Source organism: Rhinopithecus bieti, unplaced genomic scaffold (assembly GCF_001698545.2).
Source record: "Rhinopithecus bieti isolate Rb0 unplaced genomic scaffold, ASM169854v2 scaffold_16559, whole genome shotgun sequence".
In the NCBI taxonomy this organism is placed as follows: domain Eukaryota; kingdom Metazoa; phylum Chordata; class Mammalia; order Primates; family Cercopithecidae; genus Rhinopithecus; species Rhinopithecus bieti.
Window position 1 is genome coordinate 27,030 of NW_016808724.1, and position 26,056 is coordinate 53,085.

Genomic DNA, 26,056 nt, shown 5'->3' on the forward strand with positions numbered 1-26,056 from the left:
CACATCCCTCTGCTGGCTTTTCGAAGAGTTTCAACTACATTGGGTGATGGTGTGAGTTTTGCAAATGTAAAGTTCTGAGACTGTCCTCTGAACAACGTTAGTACAGGAGCCTTGTACAGGACTCTGGTCCAGTCCCTGATGTGAAGAAAGGAGGGAGACACCATCTCTACCACTGAAGAATGAGGTGATAATGATCCTGGGGGACCCACAGCAGTGATGGTGAATGAGTGGGAGAAGGAACCCATTAACATGAAAATGCCTTTCATAATTTTTAAAATTATGAAATAATTCTTAAAATTCTTAGTCCCTGCCCATGGTCTAAAAAAGGCTTTTTTTTTTTCCCTTTTTTTCATTCTTTGCTTTCAAATGTATAGAATCATGAGTAAATCACAAACATTTAAAGTGTGAAGTTATCAATGGCTGTTTAGTTGGGGGTCCAAAACCCCAGGACTGAGGCTGGCCTGGGAGCCCTGGACCCATGAAGCATAGCTTCTGCATGTGTGTGCTTTTCCCCTGGAAGAGGTCTCAGATAATTCATAATTTTCCTAATGTCTTTAAGTGCCCCAAATAAAAGGTAGGTGAGGGCCGACATCCAGTCCAATCCTTCACTTTCCTGCTGGAGCAGATGGGTCAGACAACTTGGCTCTGCTCCCAGTCCGTCCAGCTCCCCAGCCCCTTCCTGGTAATCATGTTTCCTGGTTGTTTCTTGGCTTACAAACACCTCCTCCCCATTTCCTTCCAACAAGTCTAAGAGCTTCTGCAGGGTAAGACTTTGGCTTTGTTCTCAGCCACTCGTCCCACAAGCTGGCACCGACCACCCTCTGTGGAAGAAGAGGAGATGGATGGGCCTGGGCTGGGCAGACATAGGGCCTGGTCTCAGGGCATGTCTTGTCTGGCATTCCAACACCATAGCTCTTGAATTTAGTTGAACTAAGCAATTATGATAGAGTTCAGATTTGTTAAGTTCTAATTTGTAAGATTTGGTTGCAATTTAAAATTTCACTTTTTCATCTTGTAAGCCAACGGTAATGAATAACTGGAAATATTGGAAGAGGTCACATGGTCACTGGTTCATTGCTGGGTGCACCTGGCGTGGAGAGAGACGATACAGGGAGGGCCCTGCGGCCCGGGGCTGCGTGTCTGACGTGTGGGTATGATTAATATCTCTTATGTGGCACTGGCCAAGGCTGAGAAGCAGCTCCGCCCTGGCTGTCCACTTGCCCAGGACCGCACAGCTGGCCGCGGGAGGGGGCGTGGAGGGGCTTCCAGGCAGTTCTTGGCATTACCACCTGAACTAACCTGTAGGACTCAGGATTCACAGCAGCTGGCTGTTAAGAGTAACAGTCATATTTTCATGGTTCGTAGGAACTGCTGATTTCCCAAAGAGTTTTATCTGTCTATATTTTCAAAATTAAGTTTATTAATAATAAATTTTGGGCAAATATGTAAAGTGTAGGGTTTTATCTTTATAAAGCTAGTCCACTTCCTCCCTCCTCTACAAAAAATGTGTTGCCTAGAAATGCACTTATAAAGTTATCGTCAACAACAAAATTCCCTGTTAACGATTTTTACTCACAAAGACATTCAAACACACACCCATATGCACACATTCATACAAACAGAGACGTGTGCTTGTCCTGAGGATAATCTGAATGATCAGAAAGATACAACAGATCACATTGGCTTTAAAATTTGAAATGGAAGTTGCCCAAGCATACTTCCTTAATTACTATGTAATTAATACATAGCCAAAGCTCTGGTTGTTCTAAACCAAACCAAACCAAACCAACCAAACAAAAAAACTTGAAAATTGATGGCCATGGGGTCTAATATTTCCGGCTTGGGATTTAGTTTAAATGGATGGCACTCAGCTCACGGCGAAGTGGTTTTGGAGAGGGAGCTCGCAGACAGTGGGAAAGTGCTTGGAGTGGGAAGGTAGCTGGTCTCACTTACGTCTGGTGCTCTCCAAGCGGTCTCTGTCCAATGGACTTCAGCAGCGGCTCCGGTCGGATCGCCGACTTTGGTGATGTCTTGGGGCTGGAGTCTGACTCTCCGCTCTCCTCGTCCCCCATGGCTTTAATGTAACTCCCGCTTCTCATTCTCCTGCAGGGAATCTCTTCATCTTTGCCACCGGTGGGGTACCCTCCCCACTCGTCCTGAGGCACCTGGGAGCAGACAGACATGAAACACGCGTCAACTTTATCACTGAGAACGGTGGCATCAGCTCCGTTTTGGAAACAAATCCTCTACAATTCCATCAAAATATAGCTCTTTACGGTCATTTATCGGTTAAAGTCAGATGCATAAAAATGCATGCCCTAAAAGGATATGAATAAAAATATTGGTTTTTCTTCATTATAAGTGATAGGTAAACATATGGATAAAGTGAGAACATGTGAGAAAAGTAAGGGAAGAAGAAAACTTGCGATCTTAGCAGCTGGGAGAAAGCACTGGCTAAAATTTAGTTCATTTCCCTCTGGTATAAGAAGAAACTGAAACTTGAGAAACTGAACAAAGAAAAAAAGGAAGAAAAAAAAAGAAAACAAGGGAGAAAATGCCTATCTTATTGTCCATTTATATCTTATTTGCAAGCAAATAAAGGAGGACAGTTTTAACTCCAGAAGCCAAGTTCTATCACATATGCAAATTCTCAGCACTCAGAGTTGCAAAAGAATCTTGTCCAGCCACATCACATGCCAGTTGATATACAACTAAGCACCTGTGCATGGAATATGTCTGCCTGTTACAGAACTCAGCACCCGTTCATGTTCTATACCTGTGTGGTACAGAGCTGAGCGTCCGTGCATGTTAGATATCTGCCTGGTGCAGACCTGAGCAACCATGAATGTTATATATCTGTGTGGTGCAGAACTCAGCACCTGCCTGTGCATGTTATATATCTGTGTGGTACAGAGCTGAGCACCTGTGCGTGTTACACATCTGCCTGGTACAGAGCTGAGCACCCATGGATGTTATATATCTGCTGGTGCAGAACTCAGCACCTGTTCATGTTATGTATCTGTGTGGTACACAGTTGAGCATGTTATATGCCCGCCTGGTGCAGACTTGAGCAACCATGAATGTTGCATATCTGTGTGGTATAGAACTCAGCACCCGTTCATGTTATATATCTGCATGGTACCAAACTGAGCAACTGTGCATGTTATACATCTGCCTGGCACAGAACTGGGTCCATGTACATGCTATATACCTGCCTTGCATGGAGCTGAGAGCACACACATATAATATGTCCACCTGGTTCACAGCTGGGCATGTGCACATGTTACATGCCTGCCTGGCACACCACTGGGCACCGGCACTATATGCGTCTGCCTTGTTCAGAGCTGGACGGGTGTGCATATTTTATCCTGCCAGGCATGGGGCTGAGCAGCCCCCTGTGCTGTGTATCTGACTGGCCCAGAACTGAACCCACGTGCATTTTATATCTCACCCACAACGGCCCCACAGGCTGCCTGCTGTGTGTTTGTGTTAAGTGTCTCTCTGAGGGGAGGGTAAGCCATGAAGACGACATTGCGGGCCAATATTCCGTTTCCATCCACCATCTGTGAAACTGGAAACCCAACACGGCAATGAGCAAAACGTCACGGAACTGGAACGCAGTGATTTGCGCTGCGGGAGCCGCTCCGTGCGGCTCAGGACATGGTTTCTTTTCCCCACGGTTCATTAGCTTTGAACAGCTCCCCAGAGGCTCTGGATAAAGTTCACTCCATAGGTCAAATTCACATTTACAAAAGCAAAAGAACACAGCATGCAATCGCTGAGTGTAGAGAACTCCAAAGCTTTCCATAGCAACCGGATCATCACACACCGTCGGTAGTCAGGGAACTAACGCAGTGTGTTCTTCATGTTGGAGAAGAGAATCTCCCCAAATGCTGTTTACAGAGAAAGAAAATAAAAAATTTCCATATTTAAAAAGTCTTCAGACAGGGTATTTTTTCCCCCTGCTGTAAAATATGTAGATTCTGAGGTATATTCTTTATATCATCGTAAAAGGAACCTGCTATCTTTCCAGTGTCCATATTGCCTGTGAGTCGATCGATAGGACTACCAGCAGGAATCTGCGTGGCTGGTGGTAAAGGCAGGTCTTTTGGCTGAAGGCCCTTTATTCATTCCTCAATGCCGTGCCACACCAGCGCTCTGCAGATCTGACATCTTCCACATTGCAGCCCAGGACAGGAGCCAAGGGAGAGGGAAAGCCGTGCTCATTTCTATCACTCACATATCCTGGACTTCCAGCCTGGACGAGCAGGAGCTCCCCTTACCATGGACCCCGTGTGGCAAGGGATCCTGAACACCACACAGTCCCACAGCAACAAGGCACAGACACCCCAACACCACACAGTCCCACAGCCACAAGGCGCAGACACCCGAACAATACACAGTCCCGCAGCAACAAGGCACAGACACCCGAACAACACACAGTCCCGCAGCAACAATGCGCAGGCACCCGAACAACACACAGTCCCACAGCAACAAGGTGCAGACACCCGAACAACACGCAGTCCCACAGCAATAAGGCGCAGACACCCAAACAACACACAGATACCCGAACACAACAGAGTCCCACAGTAACAAGGCACAGACACCCGAACACCACACCGTCCTGCATTAACAAGGTGCAGACACCCAAACACCATACAGATACCCGAACACAACAGAGTCACACAGTAACAAGGCACAGACACCCGAACACCACATAGTCCCGCAGCCACAAGGCGCAGACACCTGAACAACATACAGTCCCGCAGCAACAAGGCGCAGACACCCGAACAACACACAGTCCTGCAGCAACAAGGTATAGACACCCGAACAACACACAGTCCCGCAGTAACAAGGCGCAGACACCCGAACAACACACAGTCCCGCAGTAACAAGGGGCAGACACCCGAACAACACAGTCCCACAGTAACAAGGTGCAGACACCCGAACAACACAGTCCCGCAGCAACAAGACACAGACACCTGAACAACACACAGTCCCGCAGCAACAAGGCGCAGACACCCGAATACCACACAGTCCCGCAGCAGCAAGACGCAGACACCCGAACAACACACAGTACCGCAGCAGCAAGGCGCAGACACCCGAACAACACACAGTCCCGCAGGAACAAGGCGCAGACACCTGAACACCACACAGTCCAGCAGCAACAAGGTGCAGACACCCCAACACCACACAGTCCTGCAGCAATAAGGCACAGACACCCAAACACCACACAGACACCCGAACACAACAGAGTCCCACAGTAACAAGGCACAGACACCCGAACACCACACCATCCTGCAGTAACAAGGCACAGACACCCGAACAACACACAGTCCCGCAGCAGCAAGGCGCAGACACCCAAACACCACAGTCCCACAGCAACAAGGCGCAGACACCTGAACAACACGCAGTCCTGCAGCAATAAGGCACAGACACCCAAACACCAGACACCCGAACACAACAGAGTCCCACCGTAACAAGGCACAGACACCTGAACACCACACCGTCCTGCAGTAACAAGGTGCAGACACGCGAACACCACACAGTCCTGCAGCAACAAGGTGCAGACACCCCAACACAACACAGTCCCGCAGCAATAAGGCACAGACACCCAAACACCACACAGACACCCAAACACAACAGCGTCCCACAGTAACAAGGCACAGACACCTGAACACCACACTGCCCTGCAGTAACAAGGTGCAGACACCCAAACAACACACAGTCCTGCAGTAACAAGGTGCAGACACTGGAACACCACAGTCATGTAGTAACAAAGTGCAGACACCCAAACACACAGTCCCGCAGTAACAAGAAGCAGACACCCGAACAACACACAGTCCCTCAGTAACAAGGGGCAGATGCCCAAACAACACACAGTCCCTCAGTAACAAGGGGCAGACACCCGAACACCACACAGTCCCGCAGTAACAAGGGGCAGAAACCTGAACACCCTCAGGCCCCTGTGGGTCACAGTGCAGGTAGATCACAGCTGTAGCACCCCCAAGGTGGCCCAGACATACGGCAGCTCACAGTGACACCCCAGCACCATGCACACTAGAAGATCCAGATGCTGTGATGAGGAGAGGGTTGGACAGGATGGAAAGTTCCAGATTCTCTTTCCACCCAGACTCCAAGAGGCCAAAAGGCTCAGAGAAAGGATCCTGGCCTGTGACTGTGAGCTGGACAGGCAGTGTCTGCGGTCCTCTCCAGCTGGGTTCCTCTAAAGCCTTTATGACCTGGTGCCTTGTGCCCAGGTCTGCACGGTTCAAAGAGGAATACAGACCACGCTGAAAGGGAATTGGAGGTATTGTATGTGTCTGTTCTCACACTGCTAATAAAGGCATACCCGAGACTGGGCAATTTAAAAGGAAAGAGGTTTAATGGACTCACAGTTCCACATGGCTGGGGAGACCTTACAATCATGGCAGAAGGTGAATGAGGAGCAAAGTCATGTTTTACATAGTGGCAGGCAAAAGAGTGCGTGCAGGGGAACTCCCCTTTATAAAACCATCAGATCTCAGGAGACTTAGTCACTATCATGAAAACAGCAAGGAAAGACGCACCCCCACGATTCAATAACCTCCCACCAGGTCCCTCTCACGACACATGACGATTATGGAAGCTGCAATTCAAAACGAGATTTCGGCGGGGACACAAACCATATCAGGTATTAATGACCTGGTCAAGGTAAAACTCCCACAGATGACACCGCAGAGCTGCAGAGCTGTAGGTCGGGTAAGAGAGACGCCTGGGGCCTCAGCCACAGCAGGTTCTCCCAGCAAGAAATCAGCAATGAGGAAAACAGGCATACATTTGCCCATGTTTTGTTCAAATTTTGTCCATGTGAATTTTGGTTTCACATTTCCTGACAGCGAGGAAGTTGGAGCACTGAAAACAAGTGACTAAGGAAGAATCAAACATCCACAACTTCGGGGATTTGACAATTCTTATCTACGTGTCCTCAGGCCAGGTGGTGGGCGGTAAAGCTCCCAGTCTTTCTGGAGATGACTGGAGGCCTTCGGACTGGTCATGTCCTTAGACCGGGCAACTTTCTTTCCATGAAGGTTCCTCAAGACAGTGCGACCCAGGGCCAAGGACTGGGGAATTGCTAATCAGGGAGAAAGGAGAAACAACAATACTGCATCGCAGGGAATGACTTATAATATTTATTACAACCACAGGATGGATACTACCCAGCTATCAAAAATAATATTGCAGAATGTGTATTTGGTGATGAAAAGATGCTCATGAGGGGGAAAAGCAATTTTAAAGCACAGTGTCCACTTGACGTTTTTATGCCTTTTAAAGATGTAACTGTGTTATGTGCAGAAACAGCCAGAAGATGTGAAACAGGGGCCGTCACTAGGAGATGAGGGTTACGGGCTTTTCAATGACTTTTCCTTATATTTTCTAAATTGTCTACATGAACCCTTATGACTTTTGTAATCAACACCCTTATTTTTCATTTAAGAAAAGCCACAGTCCTCAATGACATTACAATTCGGTACAGGAGATGGACAAGAAATGAGTGATAGCATCATTAGGGCGGAGAAGCCAGTATGGAGGGGACACGTGTTGAAGGTCACTGTTGGCCGACGGGAGGGGCCAGGATCAGGGAAGGTCCTGGGGTGAGGTCCGGGTTCTCTTTTGTCTGAGCCGGACCAGCAGAAGGTGCAGGCAGAGGCGACGGGGCAGAGGGAGGCCCGGCCGCCAGGCTCCTGGGCACAGGGGAGCTCGCACTGCCATTCTCCCGGGAACGCATGAAGAGCTGGGTTCGGGAAGGGAGGCTGAGGCTGGCTGGCGGCAGATGGAAGAGCAGCTCATCTGCCATCAAAGAAGAGATTCACTTTGGCAGGTTTATGTGATTTTTTTTTTTGTGAATTAAAAACATGTTTCCACAAAAAACAAAGTAAAGATTTTTTTTTCAGCAGCCTGCAAATTAACTAACAAATGAGACCAGCTTGTACGTTTCTGTTTCTGATTTAAGAAGCCAATTTCGCAGGCTTTGACAGAAGAAATTTCAATACAGAAAGAATGTCAACCAGAGTCAATTTCAAAGCATGAATTCAAGTACCAAATCCCCATTCCAAAGCATATGTCTGGAGACTATCAAAAGAACAGAAGAGCAATACTAAAATGCCAGCCTGCCTCAGCAAACAAATCTCTCTCCGTTACATTACAGCGTTCGAACCCTGCAGCCCTCAGCCCAGGGTGGCCAAGTGCAAGGTCTGAAACCCAAATGGCTTTATGGCCTTCAGTGAAGGAATGAATAAATTTCTTTTCACGACAGCTACCAGACTCTGCAAATCCAGTTTGCAGTCCTTGCTGCATTTCACGGCAATCAATTACCCTAATTACCTCCTTGCACCTCGTGATGGGTGATGTTCATAATTTCTAACAAAAAGGCATTTTCATAAGGGTGACATCAGCATACATTTCGACATCTCCTGTTTCTTGCTTTAGGGATAGTTCAACACTGCACAAACTGAAATATCCTTTCTTTCTTCCAAGCTGCAAAGCCCAGGTGAAAGAGGCCAGGATTCTATCATCATATTCTCTTTGAGGCGCTGGAACCGAGGAAGAACATTATCGTCCATTGCTGCGCATTCCCGCAGGGAAATGTCTTCTGCATTCCTTCAAGACTTGTGTGTGTGTTTGTATGTGTGTATGTGTCATGTGCGTATATGTGTGTGTGTGCAGGTACATGGGTGTGCATGCACGCCTATGTGTGTGTGTGTGCATGTGTGTATGTGTCTCCCTCCTTCCAGGAGACCGTGGCAAAGGCTCCGGCCCATGCTTCCCTCCTCCCCTGCCTCCTGACCCATAGGTGCGTCCCCGGGGCCTGGGGTGTGGCCTCACCCTCCTCTGGGGCTGTGAGTTGTGAACTGTCTTTCCTATGGCTGTCTCCAAACCTGTGGGCCGCACCACAGCTGAGTCTACAAAACCCCCATCTAACCCGCCTGTGACCGGGCACACGTGACTGGGGCCCTTGGCCCCATCGTCCAGCTCCTCTCGCCTTGTGCTGATACTAGGAATGGAAGCCACGGGCTCATGGACACCAGGAGGCCACCAACGGAGGCGCTGCATGCCCAGCACGACCCCACCCACACAGGAGTCCCAGGATGCGTGGATGCCACACTCACCCCTCCAGGACCAAGGTGCCCACTGCAAGCTGCTGGGAGGTGCCGGCCGATGGCTAAGTCTCTCTAGGGCGTGCCCTCAGCCCCTCAGCGGGAGAATGCTGCCCCCCCACGTCCCTCCCTGGGAAGAACACACAGGTTATGGCCTGAATGGTGTTCCCCCAAATTCCTATGCTGAACCCTAACCCTTGGGACCTCAGAATGTGATTATTTGGAGATGAGACCTTGACAGAGGTGATGAAGGTAAGATGAGGTCCCCAGGGTGGGCACTGATCCCATCTGCCTGGCATCCTCCTAAGGAGGGGAGATGAGGTCACAGACAGGCAGAGAGGGGGCACCCCTGTGGGGATGCGGGGAGAGGACGGCGTCTGCACACCCAGGAGAGGCTCAGCAGGAGCTGGCCTTGGGACTCCATGGTCTTGGGCGCCGGGACCCTGCAGAATGAATGTGCCTTTAGACCACCCGGGTGTGGATGCCCGTCATGGCACCTGAGCTATCTCATGTACCACCCAGGCTGGCGGTACGAAGGCAGGACGCCCACTCCTTGCCTCGGTGCGGGGACCCCTGGGTTCACACAGCACCTGAGTTCTCTCAGAATTGGCTGCGACCCCTCCCCGCTGCTCACCCCTGCCCTCTGCCCCATCCTGCGTCCTCGCCCCTCTGTCACCATCTCCTTGTTGAGAGGACACCCGTGGCCATTGAGACGTCCATCTCACCAGGTCTCTTTCCGGGACCTGAGGGAGGTCAGGCAGCCATAGTCATAGCCATTTATTTCCATGGAAAGCCCCTTTGGAGAGCCCCCCAGCTGCACAGCTTGCAAGAAGAATTCCACGCGTCTGTCTTGTTCTAAAGCTCATGCTCTTTGGATGACACCAGCGGGTCCCAATCTGGTAATTCTGCCCCCAGGGGACACTTGGTGACATCTGGAGACGTGTTTGGTTGTCACTAAATGGAGGTGCTTCTGGCGGGTAGTGGGTGGAGCCCAGAAATGCTGCTCAACATCTCCCAGTGCATAAGACGGACCCCACAAACATCGCCCAGCCCCCATCCCACCGTGCTGAGCTTAAGAAACACTGGGTGAGTGGCTGCGCCTCCCGGGGTGCATATCTCAGCGGAAGAGATCTTTGCAACGCTGTTCAAATCCACCCTGGGGTCCCTACAACAACTTAGCTTGGGCGGGAAGTCTTTCCTTTCCTGTTTGTTTGTTGTGGTTTTTCCTCTGAGCAATTGAAATCAAGTCAGGATTATGTTTGGTTCAGCTGCCCACTTCATTTTCTTAAGGACAAACTTGATTCCATTTCACTCCCTAACACCCAGACAGACAAGGGATGACTTAAATTGTAGCTCACTGGCCTGAGCTCCAACAGCTCCCAGTCCTGCTGCACTTCGGGCTGGGCCAGCCCTTCCAGGATCACTCATGGACCAGCACTGTGTGTGGACCACCAAGTCCATGACAAGAGACACAGACTCAATGGGGACAGAGAACCCTGGGGCATCCACTGCCCTAGGAAGGAGGGAACATAGCCAGACTCTGCCAAAGCTGCACGCCCACAGGAGCAGACCCTTTAGCTGCCCTGGGAGGGAGAGGTCAGAGCCGGACCCCATCTACCTGCACTCCTGCAGGAGCACAGCCTCAGCTGTCCTGGGTGGGAGAGGACAGAACGGGACCCCATCCACCTGCACTCCTGCAGGAGCAGAGCCTCAGCTGTCCTGGGTGAGAGAGGACAGAGCCGGACCCATCCACCTGTACTCCTGCAGGAGCAGAGCCTCAGCTGTCCTGGGTGGGAGAGGACAGAATGGGACCCACCCCATTCCACCTGACCCTTGCAGGACAAGCCTCAGCTGCCTGGGGTGGGAGGAGGGACAGAGGACCCCACCCACCGGCACTCATGGAGGGACAGAGCCTCACGTCCTGGGGGAGAGGAATAGAACGGACCACCCGTCTACCTGCACTCCCGCAGGAGCAGAGCCTCAGCTGTCCTGGGTGGGAGAGGATAGAGCTGGACCCCATCCATCTGCACTCCTGCAGGAGCAGAGCCTCAGCTGTCCTGGGTGGGAGAGGACAAAGCCGGACCCCACCCACTTGCACTCCTGCAGGAGCAGAGCCTCAGCTGCCAAGTCGAGGGCACCATGCCCAGAACAAGGTGACCACTTGGTGACCCTCGCGGCATAAATGCAGCTGGTTCCTCAGGGTCTTAGATCACTGAATCCAAGGACCCAGTCACAGATCACAGGGTCTTTGCACCCAGTCCCCACGAGGTCTCTGCATCCACGACCATCTTAAGTTACATGGAGGCCGTGTCATTCTCACCTGGTAAACCTGGATAAAACAGCGCATGTGCTCACTCAGTGTTCCATGTTCACAAGAGTTATGATTTCCAATGTGCTTTTCGGAACACTGTCTTGCATCTCACCACGAACTGAGGCACGCAGGATCGATGAGGCAGAAAGATTTACCAGACACAAGGCTGGTCAAAAACCCGAAACCAGACACCCTTCAACATCCATCAGCGTTTCCACAAACATTGCTGGAATTTCCATCACGGGGATGAGAACGTGGTGGGTCCTAAGATGATGTCACTGAAATGTGACACAGCCCAGTGATCTCCCTGCCTGCCCAGCACCAAGCTGCTCCCAGCAGGGACATGCCGAGTCCCAGGACAACCGGCGGGTGATGGGAGGAGTCCAGCCGGGGAGACAGTGAGTGGCCTCATGTAATCCCAGAGGCTCGAAGGCACAGGCCCAGCTCCTGCACTCCTGCAGATGGTCCCTGATTACATGAATGGGCTCAGTGAGTGCCAGCGTGATCCTGCCAAGCCCCGTGTGACGTTTCTCAAGGTGGGAGAGGATTCGGTGGCAGTCAGGGCTCGGGGGAAGGAAGGGGTGGCCCAGAGGCAGGGCCGTTGTAGAGAAGCCCCTCACAACACGGGCTTTGCAGTTAGGAAATGGTGTGGCCTGGGCCACAGGATGGGGAACATAGAGCGTGGGGGGCAGGCACACGTGGCTCCTGGTGCTGGAAGCAGAGGCCACTGCTTTGTCTAAAGGAGGCGTTTTAGGACTCACAGTGGATGGAGGGGGCAGCTGGTGGCCAGGTGTTAGTGCCGGACAGATCCAGACGAGGAACTCAAGGGGCTGCAGAAGGAGTGCAGGGTTGTGCGTTTGTGTCCAGAGCAGCTTAAAAGGGGATAAGAAGCTCCTCCCAGCCCTGGTGTTCCACTACAGGATTGGAAGTGAGGTGTGACCACACCCCAACTCTCTATCTATTCACGGCCCAAGATCTATACCACGAGCCACTTAAAACAAAAGCCCTCCTTTCAAATTGCAAACGTGTGTTAGAGTGGAGCACGGCCCGACTGGCCGGTTTTTCCGTTCCGCTGAGCACTGGTATGGCTAAGGACAGGAACTGACCACAGCCATCTCCTCTCTCACTCTTTTGCCCCTAAAACTACAAATACAAAGAAGTTTTCTGAGAAGCATGTCAGAACTATTGGTTTTCTGGAGTTGAAAGCACTCCATAAGCCACAACTCCAGCCTTCCTGAACAGGTGGGGACCTTCTTGAACAGGCAGGGACACTGTGAGGGTGGCGGGGCGGGGGACTGGTACACCTGGCTCCTTCCTGCTTGCCAAGTTCTGGAACATGGGACACCTAGGTGCCCAGAAAGACCCTTATGCTCGAGCCAGCATCCTCTGGAACATTGCGGGACACAGGTGCCCCTTTGCGAATCGTTACCGAGTGTGTTGGACCCTCCTAGATACAGAGGTAAAGCGGAAAAAGACAGCACCCGGGCCCAGGAGACAGATGGCAAGCAGAGGGACCCTCAGTGAAGGCCAAGGTGGAGGCCAAGCTGAGCTGAGGGTGTGAAGGAAACAAGCAGGGAGGGGTCACCCAGTACGTGGAGGTGGCCCTGTGGCAGGAGGGCCAGAGGTGGCCCAGGCTGTCCCAACTCTGATGAAACTCAGGTTCCACCCCAGACCGGGCAGAAAGAAGCAAATGGCCAGCATTGTGCATTCCATGACAAACCACTTACTTATTTATTTTATTTTATTTTATTTAGAGATGGAGTCTTGCTCTGTCACCCAGGCTGGAGTGCAGTGGCGCGATCTTGGCTCACTGCAACCTCCACCTCCCAAGTTCAAGCAATTCTCAGGCCTCAGCCTCTTGAGTAGCGGACATTACAGGCACTTTTCACCATGCCTGGCTAGTTTTTGTATTTTTAGTAGAGACAGGGTTTTGCTATTTTGGCCAGGTTGGTCTTGAACTCCTGACCTCAGGTGATCCCCCTGCCTTGGCCAAAGTGCTAGGATGACAGGTGTGAGCCACCGTGCCTGGCCCCGTGACAAGCCTTTTAAATGCTTATTGTAGAGACAAGAAACAGGGGAGCCTGGCTCCGTTTTGTAAAAGATGGATGATTTTTCTAAACTACACCACAGGGATGACCTGGTGACTGGGGAGATGGATTTTAAGACATGGTTTTGTGCCTGACCGAAAACTTCACCAATGTAGTAGCTGAGCCCGGAAGGCAGGGACCTGCACAGCCTACAAAACAGACATGGCCTTCAGAGGAACGGCTGCGAGGAAGGGTTAGTACTCGGTGCTGGGACCCGCTGCAGAGGGCGGCAGCAGGGAGAGGCTCTGAAACACTTTACACGCGGGCGGGAAACGCGCACGGCTCCGGGTTTTCATTCCACCCCCTCCCCTCTGTGTTCTTTTCTGCTGTTTGCTTCCAACACGTGAACGGGTAAAAAGCCTGACAGGTAAAACCCAAAGCCGAACTGGCTGCTGCCTGCGAACACGCCAAATAAAACGGGGGGTCCGAACCTCTTCAAGTCAAATAAAACCTAGGGTCTGAACCTCTTCCCCAGGAGGGCCAGGGCTGTAGCCGGGCGATGCCAGGTGGGGAGGACACTGGAAGAGGAGAAAACCAGGAGTGCAGGAGGGGGTGGGAGACTGGGATGCCGCAGAGAGGAGGCCTGAGGACAGCAGGGAAGGAGGCGGGGACAGAGGCCAAGGGCTGGAGGAGCTGCCGGGTCTTCTGTGGGAGGCAGCAGGGACCCCTCTATCCCTCCATCTGACACCGCCGGGAGCCTTCCCGGGGAGGTGGCGTCTCTCCCTCGCTGCATGTCCTTGGGACTTTCTGTGGACTGTGGCATAGAGAGTCTTTTGCATCCTGAGCTAAGCCGTAAATCCCTTCTGCATTCCTACAATGCTCATTAAAAGTTTGACCTTAGATGCTTCGTCTGCTGATGCAGAAAAGGTGAAAATAAGAGCTTTGTGAAAGAATAACGTGAGGTCAGAATTGCCTTTCAATTCCACTTAGTCTCTGTCTTGACCTACTTAAGAACAAGAAAAAAATCTTCCTCTAATATGAACCACATACTCTGTACAAACCAAGGGTGAAAATAAAAAGTTATCCTGTCATTCAGCTGCAAGTCTTCCCAGTAAAAAAAGGAATGTAATTTATAAACATGACTTCTCTCTTCTAATTCTTTTAAATCTTATCCACACACTAGGACCCACAGACAAATTCCTTTAGTTTCACTATTTCCTGGCTATGAAGTAAAATCTGGGTTTGTGAGGACCCAGAAACCTAAAGTTTTCCACCAGAAAGTTTAATGCAACCGACAGGAAGGGACAGTCCTGCACAGGCATCTTTGAAAATGCCAGATGTCAGTGCAGCTGGGTCCTAGGACAGAAACAGTCTGAGGAGGTTGCACACAGCTCCTGATATTCAGCTTCATAGATCATTCCACGAGGGTCCAGCGGTGACAACTGGGGGACAGTGAGGAGGGGAGAGAAGTCACCGAGCTGCATCCCCAAAAGAGGTGGTTTCACCGGGAGGTGGATGTGGGGATGGGGGGAGCTTGCTACTGCAAGAAAGTGCCCTTGTGAACGAGCACCGTGAAAGCCGTGGCTGCAGATGTCCTCCCATCCTCCAGGCAGTGCTTCCCAATGTCGGCACGATAACGCTCTGGGTTTAGTTTCCGAGGATGTTCACCTGAGTGGACATGAGAGGAAGGCCGGTGGCCATGGCAGGTGTGCTGCACGCAGGGCCGCCGTCCCCCATGGAGAAGCAGACGGAGCTGTTTGCAGGGAAGCCCTGGTGGGTGTGAGGCCTAGTGGCTGCTTTCTCCTCTCTTTCTTGTCTCTGTCTTATGGCCACATCATTGAATTCCAGGGGGATTTCACCTCAATGTTGTGTCCCCAGAATCACAACTTTTCCTGGGGTCAAATCACAGCCTGCCATTCTTTACATGTTACTATAAAAATACATCACATTTTGAAGTCTGGAAAATGTGTTTTGCTGGGACAGCATCTCGGCCCAACCCATGTCGCTCCCTGCCCTGCCGGCTCTCCAGCGCTTGGCGGAGTTGTGGGGGGACCCCAGAAAAAGGGAGGTTTGACCTGGCCTCTGCCCTCAAGGCTCTTAGAGTCTTGCCAGGAAACCTGACTGATGAACGTAAAGGTACCTGGTGACCCACACACGTACGGTGAGAGGCCTCGGGGCAGGGAAGTCCAGCAGTGGGTGGCCGGCTGCAGAACAACAGGACCAGAGTGTCTGAAATGACCCCATGGCACGAACTCAGACTGACAGACACAATCAGACCAACCAGCTGGTTCCAAACAAAGAAAATCCAGGAGAAGGAAGAGTGGACAGACAGGAGAAGCCTCAGCCTGAACGAGATGAAGAAGCTCATCACCAGCTGCCAGGTGGGCCCCTTCTCTGGATCCTGATCCAAATAAAAGCCAACAAGAGACAGTGAGCCCTCAGGGGAATGTGACCACTGACCAGGCTGATATTGTTTTCAATATCTCATAATGCAGGTGGTTATGCTTCAAAAGAAAGCATCCTCATCGTTTCGTGTGGATCTTTTGGAGATCAACACAGGCATATTTACAGTTGTATCTGTCTGCCGTATGGGATTTGTTGCAGTGAAGCCTGGGTGGGAAGGCGTGAGTGCAGAGGGAACGAGGTCACTCTCGGAGGGATGGTGTTTGAAAGGGACTGACGGTGTGCGGGTTCATTCTGTCTCACTTCACCTTTGTGAATGATTGGTATTCCCTGCACCTACACCATGGAGTAGCTGTTGGAGGTGGAGAGAAGCGTGTTCCTGGGAGGAAGTACGTGGGAGAAACTCCTGGGAGAAGGCAGGTCCAAGGGGCACAGGACCTAAGGAGAAGGCGCGGCTAGAAGGGCTGGGGGAGAGTGGCAGGCTTTGGAGGCAGGTGACCCTGGGGCAAAACCTGGAGGCTCTGACAGCGTCCTGAAGTGTTCACTCAGGGAACAGACTATACACCCCAGTTACAGACAAAAACAAGAGAGCTGTGTGTCTGTGAAAATGAGGAGACAGATCAGAGTGAACCCCAATTCTTTATAGCAGGTTTCTCTAAACAAGCAGACACAACTTTTACATTTGGATATGATTAGGGTTTGCCAACAGCAAACAAAATTTATGCCTCTTCCATTGCTATAAAATAATATTTTATGCAAATACCAATTTGTCTCTGAATAAACCTGCCTGCAAAGGCAATTTGGTTAGCATTTCCTTTCAAAACAGAGCTGTTGAGACGTGGACGCTGGACCTGACGGCTATGGTGCCGCTGGAAGGATTTGCCACCACGACTCCCAGAAAGCATCACGGCTGCTGGTTCTCCCTGCCCCGTTAGTTGACTGCCTGTTGGCTCAGCCATCAATGTCCCGTTACTTCATGAAGACATCTCTAACCCGACGTGCGACCCACAGCTGCTGCTCTAGGCAAGCAGGAGAGATTTGTGAGTCGGGACACACAAGTTATGTTTTGTTAACAGCACTATTGACTGAGGGGAGTCATTTAGCGGCATCCTCAGAAATAGTGTGTGCCTCCCAGAGGGCTTCCCCAGAAAACTCCAGCATGGCACAATTCAGAGACAGAGAGGGAAATCACATAAAACAGACAATTCCGCAATATGCCAGATCTAGGGATCTACCGTCTTTAATTTGTTTTTGCCTTTGGTAAATTCATTTAATCCACACCCCAGAGATACAGAGGCCCTTTCCATAATCAGGCTTTTTGTGGTGGTGGGGCTTAGAGAGGCTGCGGCCAGGTGCAGGGAGTGAACTCACAAATGTCGCAGGCCCATTTCCATTAGGCCGGTCCATCAGCTTTCACGTGGAAAACATCCACATGGGCTAGTCTGTGTTTGCTGTGGTTGTTAAACCCTCCAGCCTTAGAGGCATTAAAGAAATGGCCCACTGTGTTTAGAGTGATGGTTCCCAGGAGGAATTGGGATCTCCAGAGGCCCTCCCAGAGAAGGCCAGAGTCACACGTGAGAGCTGCCTGTAAATAACGTCTTGCCATTCCTGCAGCCCCACACACAAAGCCATAGCGCGCAGTCAACCCTTGAGTCTACCAGCAAATGATGGATAAAGAAGACGCAGTACATACACAGGGGACACTATTTAACCTTTGAAAGAGGGAGACCTGCCATTCTCCACAACATGGGGGAGCTGGAAGAAACTGCAAAGCAGGATGAGCCTGGCGCACACAGAGGCCACATGGTTGCTCTCACAGGTGGCATCTGAAACAGCTGAACTCATAGAAGCAGAGAGTGGCACTGTGGTTACCAGAGGGACTGGGGATGGGGAGGAACTGGGAGATGTTGGTCAATGGACATTTCAGTGAGGAGGGGTCAGCTCAAGAGACCTGTTGGCCAGCAGTAGCATCAGTTAACAACCATGTATTGAATACTTGGAAATCACCCAGAGTAGATTTTAAGTGTTCCCACCACAAAAGAAAAAACGTGTGTAAGGTCATGTGTGTTTTAACAGCTCAGTGGAGCCGTCCCAGAACATGTTCGTATATCAGAACATCCTGTTGCACACCCTAAATATGTATGCAGTTGTTATCTGTCAATGAAAAACGGAATAACGACAAAACCACCTGCTGTGCAGAGTCGGCCTCCACAGGGCCGTGCGCCTGCTTACCTGGAGGTAGTGGCATGGCCTCAGGGCGGGCTTGGTGTCCTGGTGCAGCAGCGGCTTGTCCAGGTTCAGCGAGCTCTTGCGGTAGGCCTCCTTGGCCTGGCTGACCGTCAGCGTGGACCAGGAGCTGCGCTTCAGGTACTTGGCGTCGGGCGTCAGCGCCAAACCCTCGCAGGCTGAGCATTTGACGTCGTTGTTGCTTTTGGAGGTCTTGAGGGACAGGTCCCCGAACGGGCTCTGCAGCGCATCGGGGTAGCAGTGGGCCACCGGGCCCAGGTGGTGCCGGTTGAGCACGCTGGGCGTCCGGTAGGTGCTGTCGCTGTCCAGGTTGTCGTCCGAGCTCCACCAGCTGCTCATGCCGGGCCGGGGTTTGCCCTCGGGCTTGCGCTCCTTGCTCTTGCTCCTCTTGCTGTGCTTGGCGTGGTGGGCGTGGTGATGGTCGTCCGCCCGGCCGTCCGCCTTGGTGCCGTTGGCATTGCTCTTGGAGGAGCCCTCCAGCGAGTGCGACTTGGTGAAGAGCTTCTGCACGGAGTGTACCAAGTGGCGGATCCGCCCGGGGCTCTCGCTGCGCTGCTCGGCGGCCGCGGACGTCCTCTGGTACTGCAGAGTGTGGAAGCCGTCCCGGTGCAGCGGTAGCTGCTTCTCGAACTGGTCCAGCAGGTTGGCCGGGATGCGGTTGATCTTGGCGCCCGCGTGGGCCACGGCGCAGTCGTCGCGCGTGTCGTAGTGCGAGCTGTAGTGCATCCGCGGGAAGGTGCTGCTGGACACGTGGTCGCCCAGCACCACGGGCATCATCACGCACTCCGAGTGCACCGAGCTGCGCGGCGAGCAGCGGTGGCGCCCCCCGGGGCAGCTGTCTGCGGGGCTCAGCAGGTAGGGCGGCCGCACGTCGGGCCCGTGGTGCAGGTGCTCGCAGTCCTCGGGGGGCGCCAGACCGCACGTGTGCCCGGAACACAGCGGCTGCTGGGTCCGACTTCCGGAGAGGCCCTTCATGCTCCTGGGCGCGGGCGAGTAGCGCTCCTCATTGAAGTGCTGCGTGGGCGACCATGAGTACTGCGGGTCTGTGGGGAAACAGAAACGGCATTCAACACCCGGAAGCGCGGCGGAAACCCCCAGGTGCGGGGAAGGGGAATATGTGACCCCCAGCGTGGGCTGTTTGTTCAGCAATCAGTGTCCGTGTCTGGCCTGGGCACTCGAGAGGGCAGGTTTGTGGTTTTTGGTTTATTTCTTTCTTTCTCTCTCTTTTTTTTTTTTTTTTTTTTTTTTTTGCGACAGAGCCTTGCTCTGTGGCCCAGGCTGGAGGATAAGGGCGCGATCTCGGCTCACTGCAACCTCCGCCTCCCGGGTTCAAGCGGTTCTCCTGTCTCAGCCTCCCAAGTAGCGGGGATGACAGGCGCCCGCCACTGCCCCGGCTAATTTTTTTTTTTTTTTTTTTGAGACGGAGTCTCGCCCCGTCGCCCAGGGTGGAGTGCAATCGCACGATCTCGGCTCATTGAAACCTCTGCCTACCGGGTTCAAGCCATTCTCCTGCCTCAGCCTCCTGAGTAGTTGGGACTACAGGCATGCATCACCACGCCCAGCTAATTTTGTAATTTTAGTAGAGACGAGGTTTCGCCATGTTGGTCAGGCTAGTTTCAAAGTTCTGACCTCAGGTGATCCACTGGCCTCCCAAAGTGCTGGGATTACAGGTGTGAGCCACAGCACTCGGCCAGGCAGTTGTTTTTATATCACAAAGTGTGAGGAGTGGAGAGGGAACACTGATGTTCCCAAATGGTTAATGACCAAGATTTAGCATCTAGTAGATTCAACAGGTCTCTTGACAGCTGGATTTTGTGGTATTAAAGGAAATTAACAATTTGGGGGAAAAGCATAGTTATATTTCACTTAGATTTCAGTTGTGTGGTACAGCTTAAGAAGTTTTAAAAATAGCATCTGGTATTTGATGGGTGATATTGTCTGGTAAGCTCATGTATCACATACACACATATTAATCGTGAAATCATTTGTTCAGTTCACATTCTTATAGGCCAGTGAGGATGGGAGGGGCTTTCTCGAGGCCCCATCTGTGTGGGGGCAGCTTTGCCTCCTTCCCCAGAGGCCAGGCTGCATCCCCGCCCACCCGACTCCTCCCAGAGGCCAGGCTGCATCCCCTCCTGCCAGACTCCTCCCTGTGCCCTTCTGTGAGCTTTCCCTGAGTGCCTGGAGGACCGAGGCTGTGGCTACAACACAGCACAGCCTGTCTTACGGCCACTGAGCCACCAAGGGGCAGGTCGCTTGCTCTCTCCTCTCTCCCTAGGAAGGCAGCTGGGCGCCGGGGTGACCTACAGAGAAGGAGGATCTGCCAGCTCCACGGCCTGTTGCTCCTCCTGGTCTCTGCACCCACATCTTCCTCCTCCTGGCAGGCCCCCCTCAACCCCACACCTGACTCCTCCATCCCAGGCCCCTCCTTCCCAGACCCTCCTCCTTGTCACCAGGACCATCACGATGGCCTCCTCCTCTGTCCCCCTCTCCCCGGCCTCCACCCAGACATAGCTGTGGGGCTGCCCCCCTCAAATGCACCCCAGCCCACCCACCAACTTTTAGGGGAGCCCTGTCTTCTTGGCCTGTAACCAAGGCCACGGCTAGGACAGCAAGCTCCCTGCAGGCTCAGCTGCCTGCCTTGTGACAGCCACGGGCCACCCTGGAGCAGTGCCAGGCCCAGACCAGACGTCCGAGCTCTGTGATGACCAGAGGAGCTGCTGAGCCTCCCTCTGCCTCATGGTCCACACGTCCCTGTGAGTCTGCTGGGCCTTAGGCACACTGGGCTGCCATCATTTGTAGATGTCGCTGCCTGGGTTCTGCCGCCTCTGCTCCCAGGCCTGGAATGCATCCCCTGCATTCACTCCAAGACCCGGCTCCACACCACTCAGCCTTGCTGTGTGCTGTCCTCGAGGCCAAAGACCCAGACAGGAGCAAGAAGTGGCCTCCTCAAGGGCTGAGCATGGCCATCTCCTCAGGAAGGGAACTATCCCCCACACGTTTGTCCAACACCTGCCTCCTCTGGGCCATCTCCGTGCCTCAGATCCTGGAACGCATTCCTGCCTGCCAGCTCCCCCATCACCATAAGCGTCTCTCCCACTTGCTCCTCTCTCCCCACCACCCTCCACAGCCTGAGACGCACCCCTGCCTGCAGTCCTGGGGTGAGTCCGTCATGCCCTGCACTCACAGAGCCACCCACTCTGACTCCCTGAGCAACGTGGATGCCAGGGAAAGCAAGCGGAGTGATGGGGAGTGAGAGTTTTCCCATCGCATCCAACCCCAACCCTCCAGGTAACCAAGGCAAAAAAAGAAAAATAAATAAATAAATAAATCTCCTGCTGAGAAAGTTTACCAAATGACTAGTCCTAGGTATGGCCTCAAAACGTCCCGTTTCACGATCCAGGGCTGCCAGCCGTCCAGGCCAGCATGGCCATGGAAACATGGGATAAGGAAAGGGATTTCATGGGTCCTTGGGAAGTCAGGGACCAGCTTCTCACATCCAGGTGTGAAAGCAGAAGGGAATATAAAGATTTCCTGAAGGATCCCAAGACTGACAGCAAGGTGTGGGGTTGTTTCTCCCACTGAGGCCAGCAAAGGGATTTCTCCTGCATCCTCTCACAGTCAACAGTCTCCAGTTCAAGGAAAAACAGATCCTTTAACTTCAAAGTGAGCCTCACTGTGTTATATTTCAGGTGTCCACACTGTCTCACAGGAGCACCTGCTGTAATGGCCCGGCTGCGTCTTCCTTTCTCAAATAGTCAAATTATTAACGAGAGCACTTTAATATATTGGGGGAATATTTAGATATTATTTTAATATAATTAAAAGCAAGTTTTCAAATGAAATTCAACATTCAACTGCTAAATAGCAAAACTATGTGCTGTAATCTAGACTTTACAGCAGCATAAAGTTGTCATCCTATTATATTTTACTTTGTTTTTCCATTAACATGTAATTTAATACAATTCTAATCTCCCTTCATATTGAAAAGTGAGTCCATTACAGCCCCACTCACGTATCCTATTTCTGCCTAATGTTTAGCCTAGAAGCTATCTTATGAATGTGGCTCCATAAAAGAACGGCATAAAAGATAAAATTTAACTGAAATGAATTAAATTTGATTATGCCACATGTTGATACCACATCCTCATTTCCACTGTAGAGGACTGGATTTCCTGATGGATGCATGGAAACATGTACTTTAAAATATTATCACAACAATGACAATGGCAGCATGCTGTAAACAATGGCAACACTAGAACGTGTAATGAGCACTGAGCTAGGTTTTTGGGTTTTTTAGATGTACACGATGTATATAATAAATACTTAGGGGTGGTAATTTCTTTTGTGAAAACAAGGTCGCAAACACAAAAGGCAGAAAGCATCTTAGTTTCCTAATTTCCAGCTCTTCACGACACCATTTTGTCATTAAGAGAAAAACCAGCAATTACAGTCATTATTCATGAACGTACAACCATCTCCCCAAATTCAGAATAGAATGTAAATGCAAGTCTTACTGTTGCACTTATAGGGCGGCTGGCCTACCCAATCTAAACAGCATATTGTGAGTGTAGGAATAAAAACAGGAAGAACGCAGCGAACGTTTACAGAGTGCACACCATGCTTGTGGGACTGTTCCCAGGAGGTCCCCTCCAACCCTCCATCCCTTCATGGAGCATTTACAGGGTGCACGTAATGCTTGGGAGGCTCTTCCCAGGAGGTCCCCTCCGACCCTCCGACAGTCTTCACGGAGCAGCGCTTACCCTGTTGCAGGCTGAGGAAACTGAGGGTGGATGGGCAGCATTCCCACATCTTACGCTTGGCCGTTGATGGATGAGAAGGTAGTGTTTGGAGCCCTACTCTCCTACTTTCTTGTCCAAACCCAGCGAGTAGTTCCACACGGGGCTGACCTGAGCCAGCCAGCTGCCTGCACACCTCAGTGATAATCTCAACCCAGGGCTTTGGGGAAAGCATGCAGCTTACGCAAGGCAGCCACCAATGTGAGAGCAGAGAGGAAGAGGCCATGCACAGGGGTCCTCCCCAGTCTTCCCCTGACTACAGGCAATGGGGGGCCCTTCCCACTAGGAATGCCAGTTCCTCCTCCCTGCCTGAAGCTCATCTGACCCAGCCTTAACTGCCTGCATTTTCTTCTGCTTAGGAAAGGGAGGGGGAGACCCTCAGCATGTATCTCTCCTGCCCTCCATCCTAGAAAGAATTACCCTGCTGGAAGTGGAAGCCTGCTGAACTTAAAGCAAAAACCAAACAAACCAAGACAAAACAGAACAACAAAAGCTTTATAAAGTAGACCATGGAGTGAGTTTCTAAATAAAAACTGATATACTCTACCATAGTGTATTTTTCCCAAACTAGTTAAACATAAGCAACATTTCCTCAGAAACTGTAATTGGAGTTGTTGAAAATGGTGAGACAGCCCTGGTGGTGCTGGAATCACACTGACTCTCTCGGCCATCCTGGTCTTTTCATCTGCTCTGGTGTCCCTTTCTCTGTCCCCCAAGTGACACCTGCTCATCCTGGTTCTCTTAAAGCCCCCCAGGCCCTGGAGCCCACCCTGTCATTGGTCAAAACATTGGTCAAACACAAGTGCAAACATAGGCCAAGGATCATAGTAAGAAACAGAGATTGAACCTATTCCTGTATTTACTGTATGATGGTATGAAAGGCATAGTCCACCATATGGCAAAAGGAACCTATCTGAAGCTTCATTTTTAAAAAGTTCCTTAAAATGTTAACAAAAAGTATGAGATTTGAATGCCGACAGCTGTCAAGCATTGTTGACAGAAATTGTGACAATCTAGATAAATGGAAAGACATACCATATTCATGGATTGGAATGCTTAATCCAATGGTTAAGATGTGGTTAAGACAGAAAGAATCCCCAAATTAATGTACAGATTCTACACAATCCCTATCAAATTCCAGATGGTTACTGCTTAGAAATTCAAAAGCTGATCTTAAAATTCACATAAACAGAAAAGGAAAACTATAGCCAAAGTTAGCAGAAGGAAAGAAAGAAGATCAGCACAGAGATAAATAAAGAAAAGAAACAATAGAGAATCAATGAAATCAAAATTTTGTTTTTAAAAAATATCAACAAAACTGGCAAACCTTTACCTAGACTAAAATTCAAAATGTGAGAAAACTCAAATTATTAAAATCAGAAATAAAAGTGAGGGCTTGCCACTGACTTCTAAAAAATAAAAAGGATTATAAGAGAATGTTACAAAAAATACATGATAAAAATTAGATAACCTAGATGAAATAAATAAATTCATAAAAAACACAAATTACTTCAAGAAGAAACAGAAAATCCCAACAGACCAACAGCAAGCAAAGAGATTGAATCAATAATTGAAAAGCTCCTGACAAAGAAAAGTCCAGGACCAGATGGTGACACAAGTTAATTCTATCAATATTTAAAAAAGAATTAACACCAATCCCTCTCAAAGTCTCCCAGGACTAGAATAGGCAGGAATGCGTCCAAGCCCATTCTATGGTAATTCTATCAGGGCCAGAATTACCCTGCTAGCAGAGCCAGATAAAGACAAGAAAAGAAAACTATAGATAAATATCCCTTATAAATACAGATGCAAAAATCCTCAAAAATAGGCCAGGTACGGTGGCTCATGCCTTTAATCCCAGCACTTCGGGAGGCCGAGGTGGGTGAATCACAACGACATCAAGAGGTCAAGACCATCCTGGCCAACCTGGTGAAACCCTATCTCTACTAAAAATACAAAAGTAAGCCGGGCATGGTGGTTCGCGCCTGTAGTCCCAGCTACTCAGGAGGCTGAGGCAGGAGAATCGCTTGAACCCGGGAAGTGGAGGTTGCAATGAGCCAAGATCACACCACTGCACTCCAGCCTGGTGACAAAAGCGAGACTCTGTCTCAAAAAAAAAAAAAAAAAAAAAAAAAATCCCAAAATACGAGCAGATCAAATATAGCAGCACATGAGAATTACACATCGTGACTACATAGAATTTATCCCATCTGTGCAAGGGTGGTTCAACATAGGAAAATCAATAAATGTAATAAATCACTTTAATAGAACAAAGGGGAAAAGGCCACATACTCAACACAGTTGATACAGAAAAGGCATTTGACAAAGTACACCACCATTTTATGATAAAAACACTCAGAGAACTAGGACTAGAGGGAACTTTCCCAACATGATAATGGGCATTTATGGGAAACCCACAGCTAACATCATACTTAATGATGAAGGACTGAAAGTGCTCCCTGTGAGAAGAGAACAAGACAAGGATGCACACTTTCACTGCTGCTCAGCAAAGGAGCAGGTTACAAGAGCAAAATAAAAAATCGATTGTATTTCTATACATTAGCAATGAGAAACCCCAAAAGGAAATTAAAAAAGCAATTCCACTTAAAATAACATCTAAAATAATAAAATCCCTGGGACCACCTAACCAAGGATGTAAAAGAGGGCCAGACACAGTCACTCACACCTGTAATCCCAGCACTTTGGGATGCTGAGATGGGGGCATCACTTGAGCCCAGGAGTTTGAGACCAGCCTGGACAACATGGCAAAACCCCATCTTTACAAAAAACACAAAAATTAGCCAGGCATAATGGTAGGCACATGTAGTCCCAGTTACTTGGGACTTAAGTCTGGGATTTCAAGGCTGCAGTGAGCCAAGCTTGCATCACTGCACTCCAACCTGAGTGTCAGAGTGAGATTTTGTCTCTTATAAAGAGATATAGACCAATGGAACAGAACAGAGCCCTCAGAAATAATACCACACATCTACAACCATCTGATCTTTGACAAACCTGACAAAACAAGAAATGGGGAAAGGATTCCCTATTTAATAAATGGTGCTGGGAAAACTGGCTAGCCATATGTAGAAAGCTTAAACTGGATCCCTTCCTTACACTTTATATGAAAATTAA

General features: G+C 50.4%; 1 protein-coding gene across 1 annotated transcript; it reads right to left on the reverse strand.

The window, feature by feature from the left end:
- Window positions 1-1,912: 1,912 nt before the first annotated feature.
- On the reverse strand, window positions 1,913-19,115 carry LOC108538779 (disks large-associated protein 2-like). The gene is made up of 2 exons (XM_017887055.1): window positions 18,111-19,115; window positions 1,913-2,165 (listed from the first exon to the last, which is right to left on the reverse strand). Exons 1-2 carry the CDS (start codon window positions 19,098-19,100, stop codon window positions 1,950-1,952), a joined length of 1,206 nt encoding a protein of 401 aa, XP_017742544.1. The 5' UTR covers window positions 19,101-19,115; the 3' UTR covers window positions 1,913-1,949.
- Window positions 19,116-26,056: the final 6,941 nt, after the last annotated feature.

What these genes read in the sequence shown, in the direction of transcription:
- LOC108538779 (XM_017887055.1), bottom strand. Translation starts at nt 19,100, where the DNA reads ATGAAGGGCCTCTCCGGAAGTCGGACCCAGCAGCCGCTGTGTTCCGGG. An exon ending in GGCCATGCCACTACCTCCAG is followed by an intron (nt 2,166 to 18,110) that starts GTAAGCAGGCGC and finishes GTCTGCTCCCAG; the next exon opens with GTGCCTCAGGACGAGTGGGG.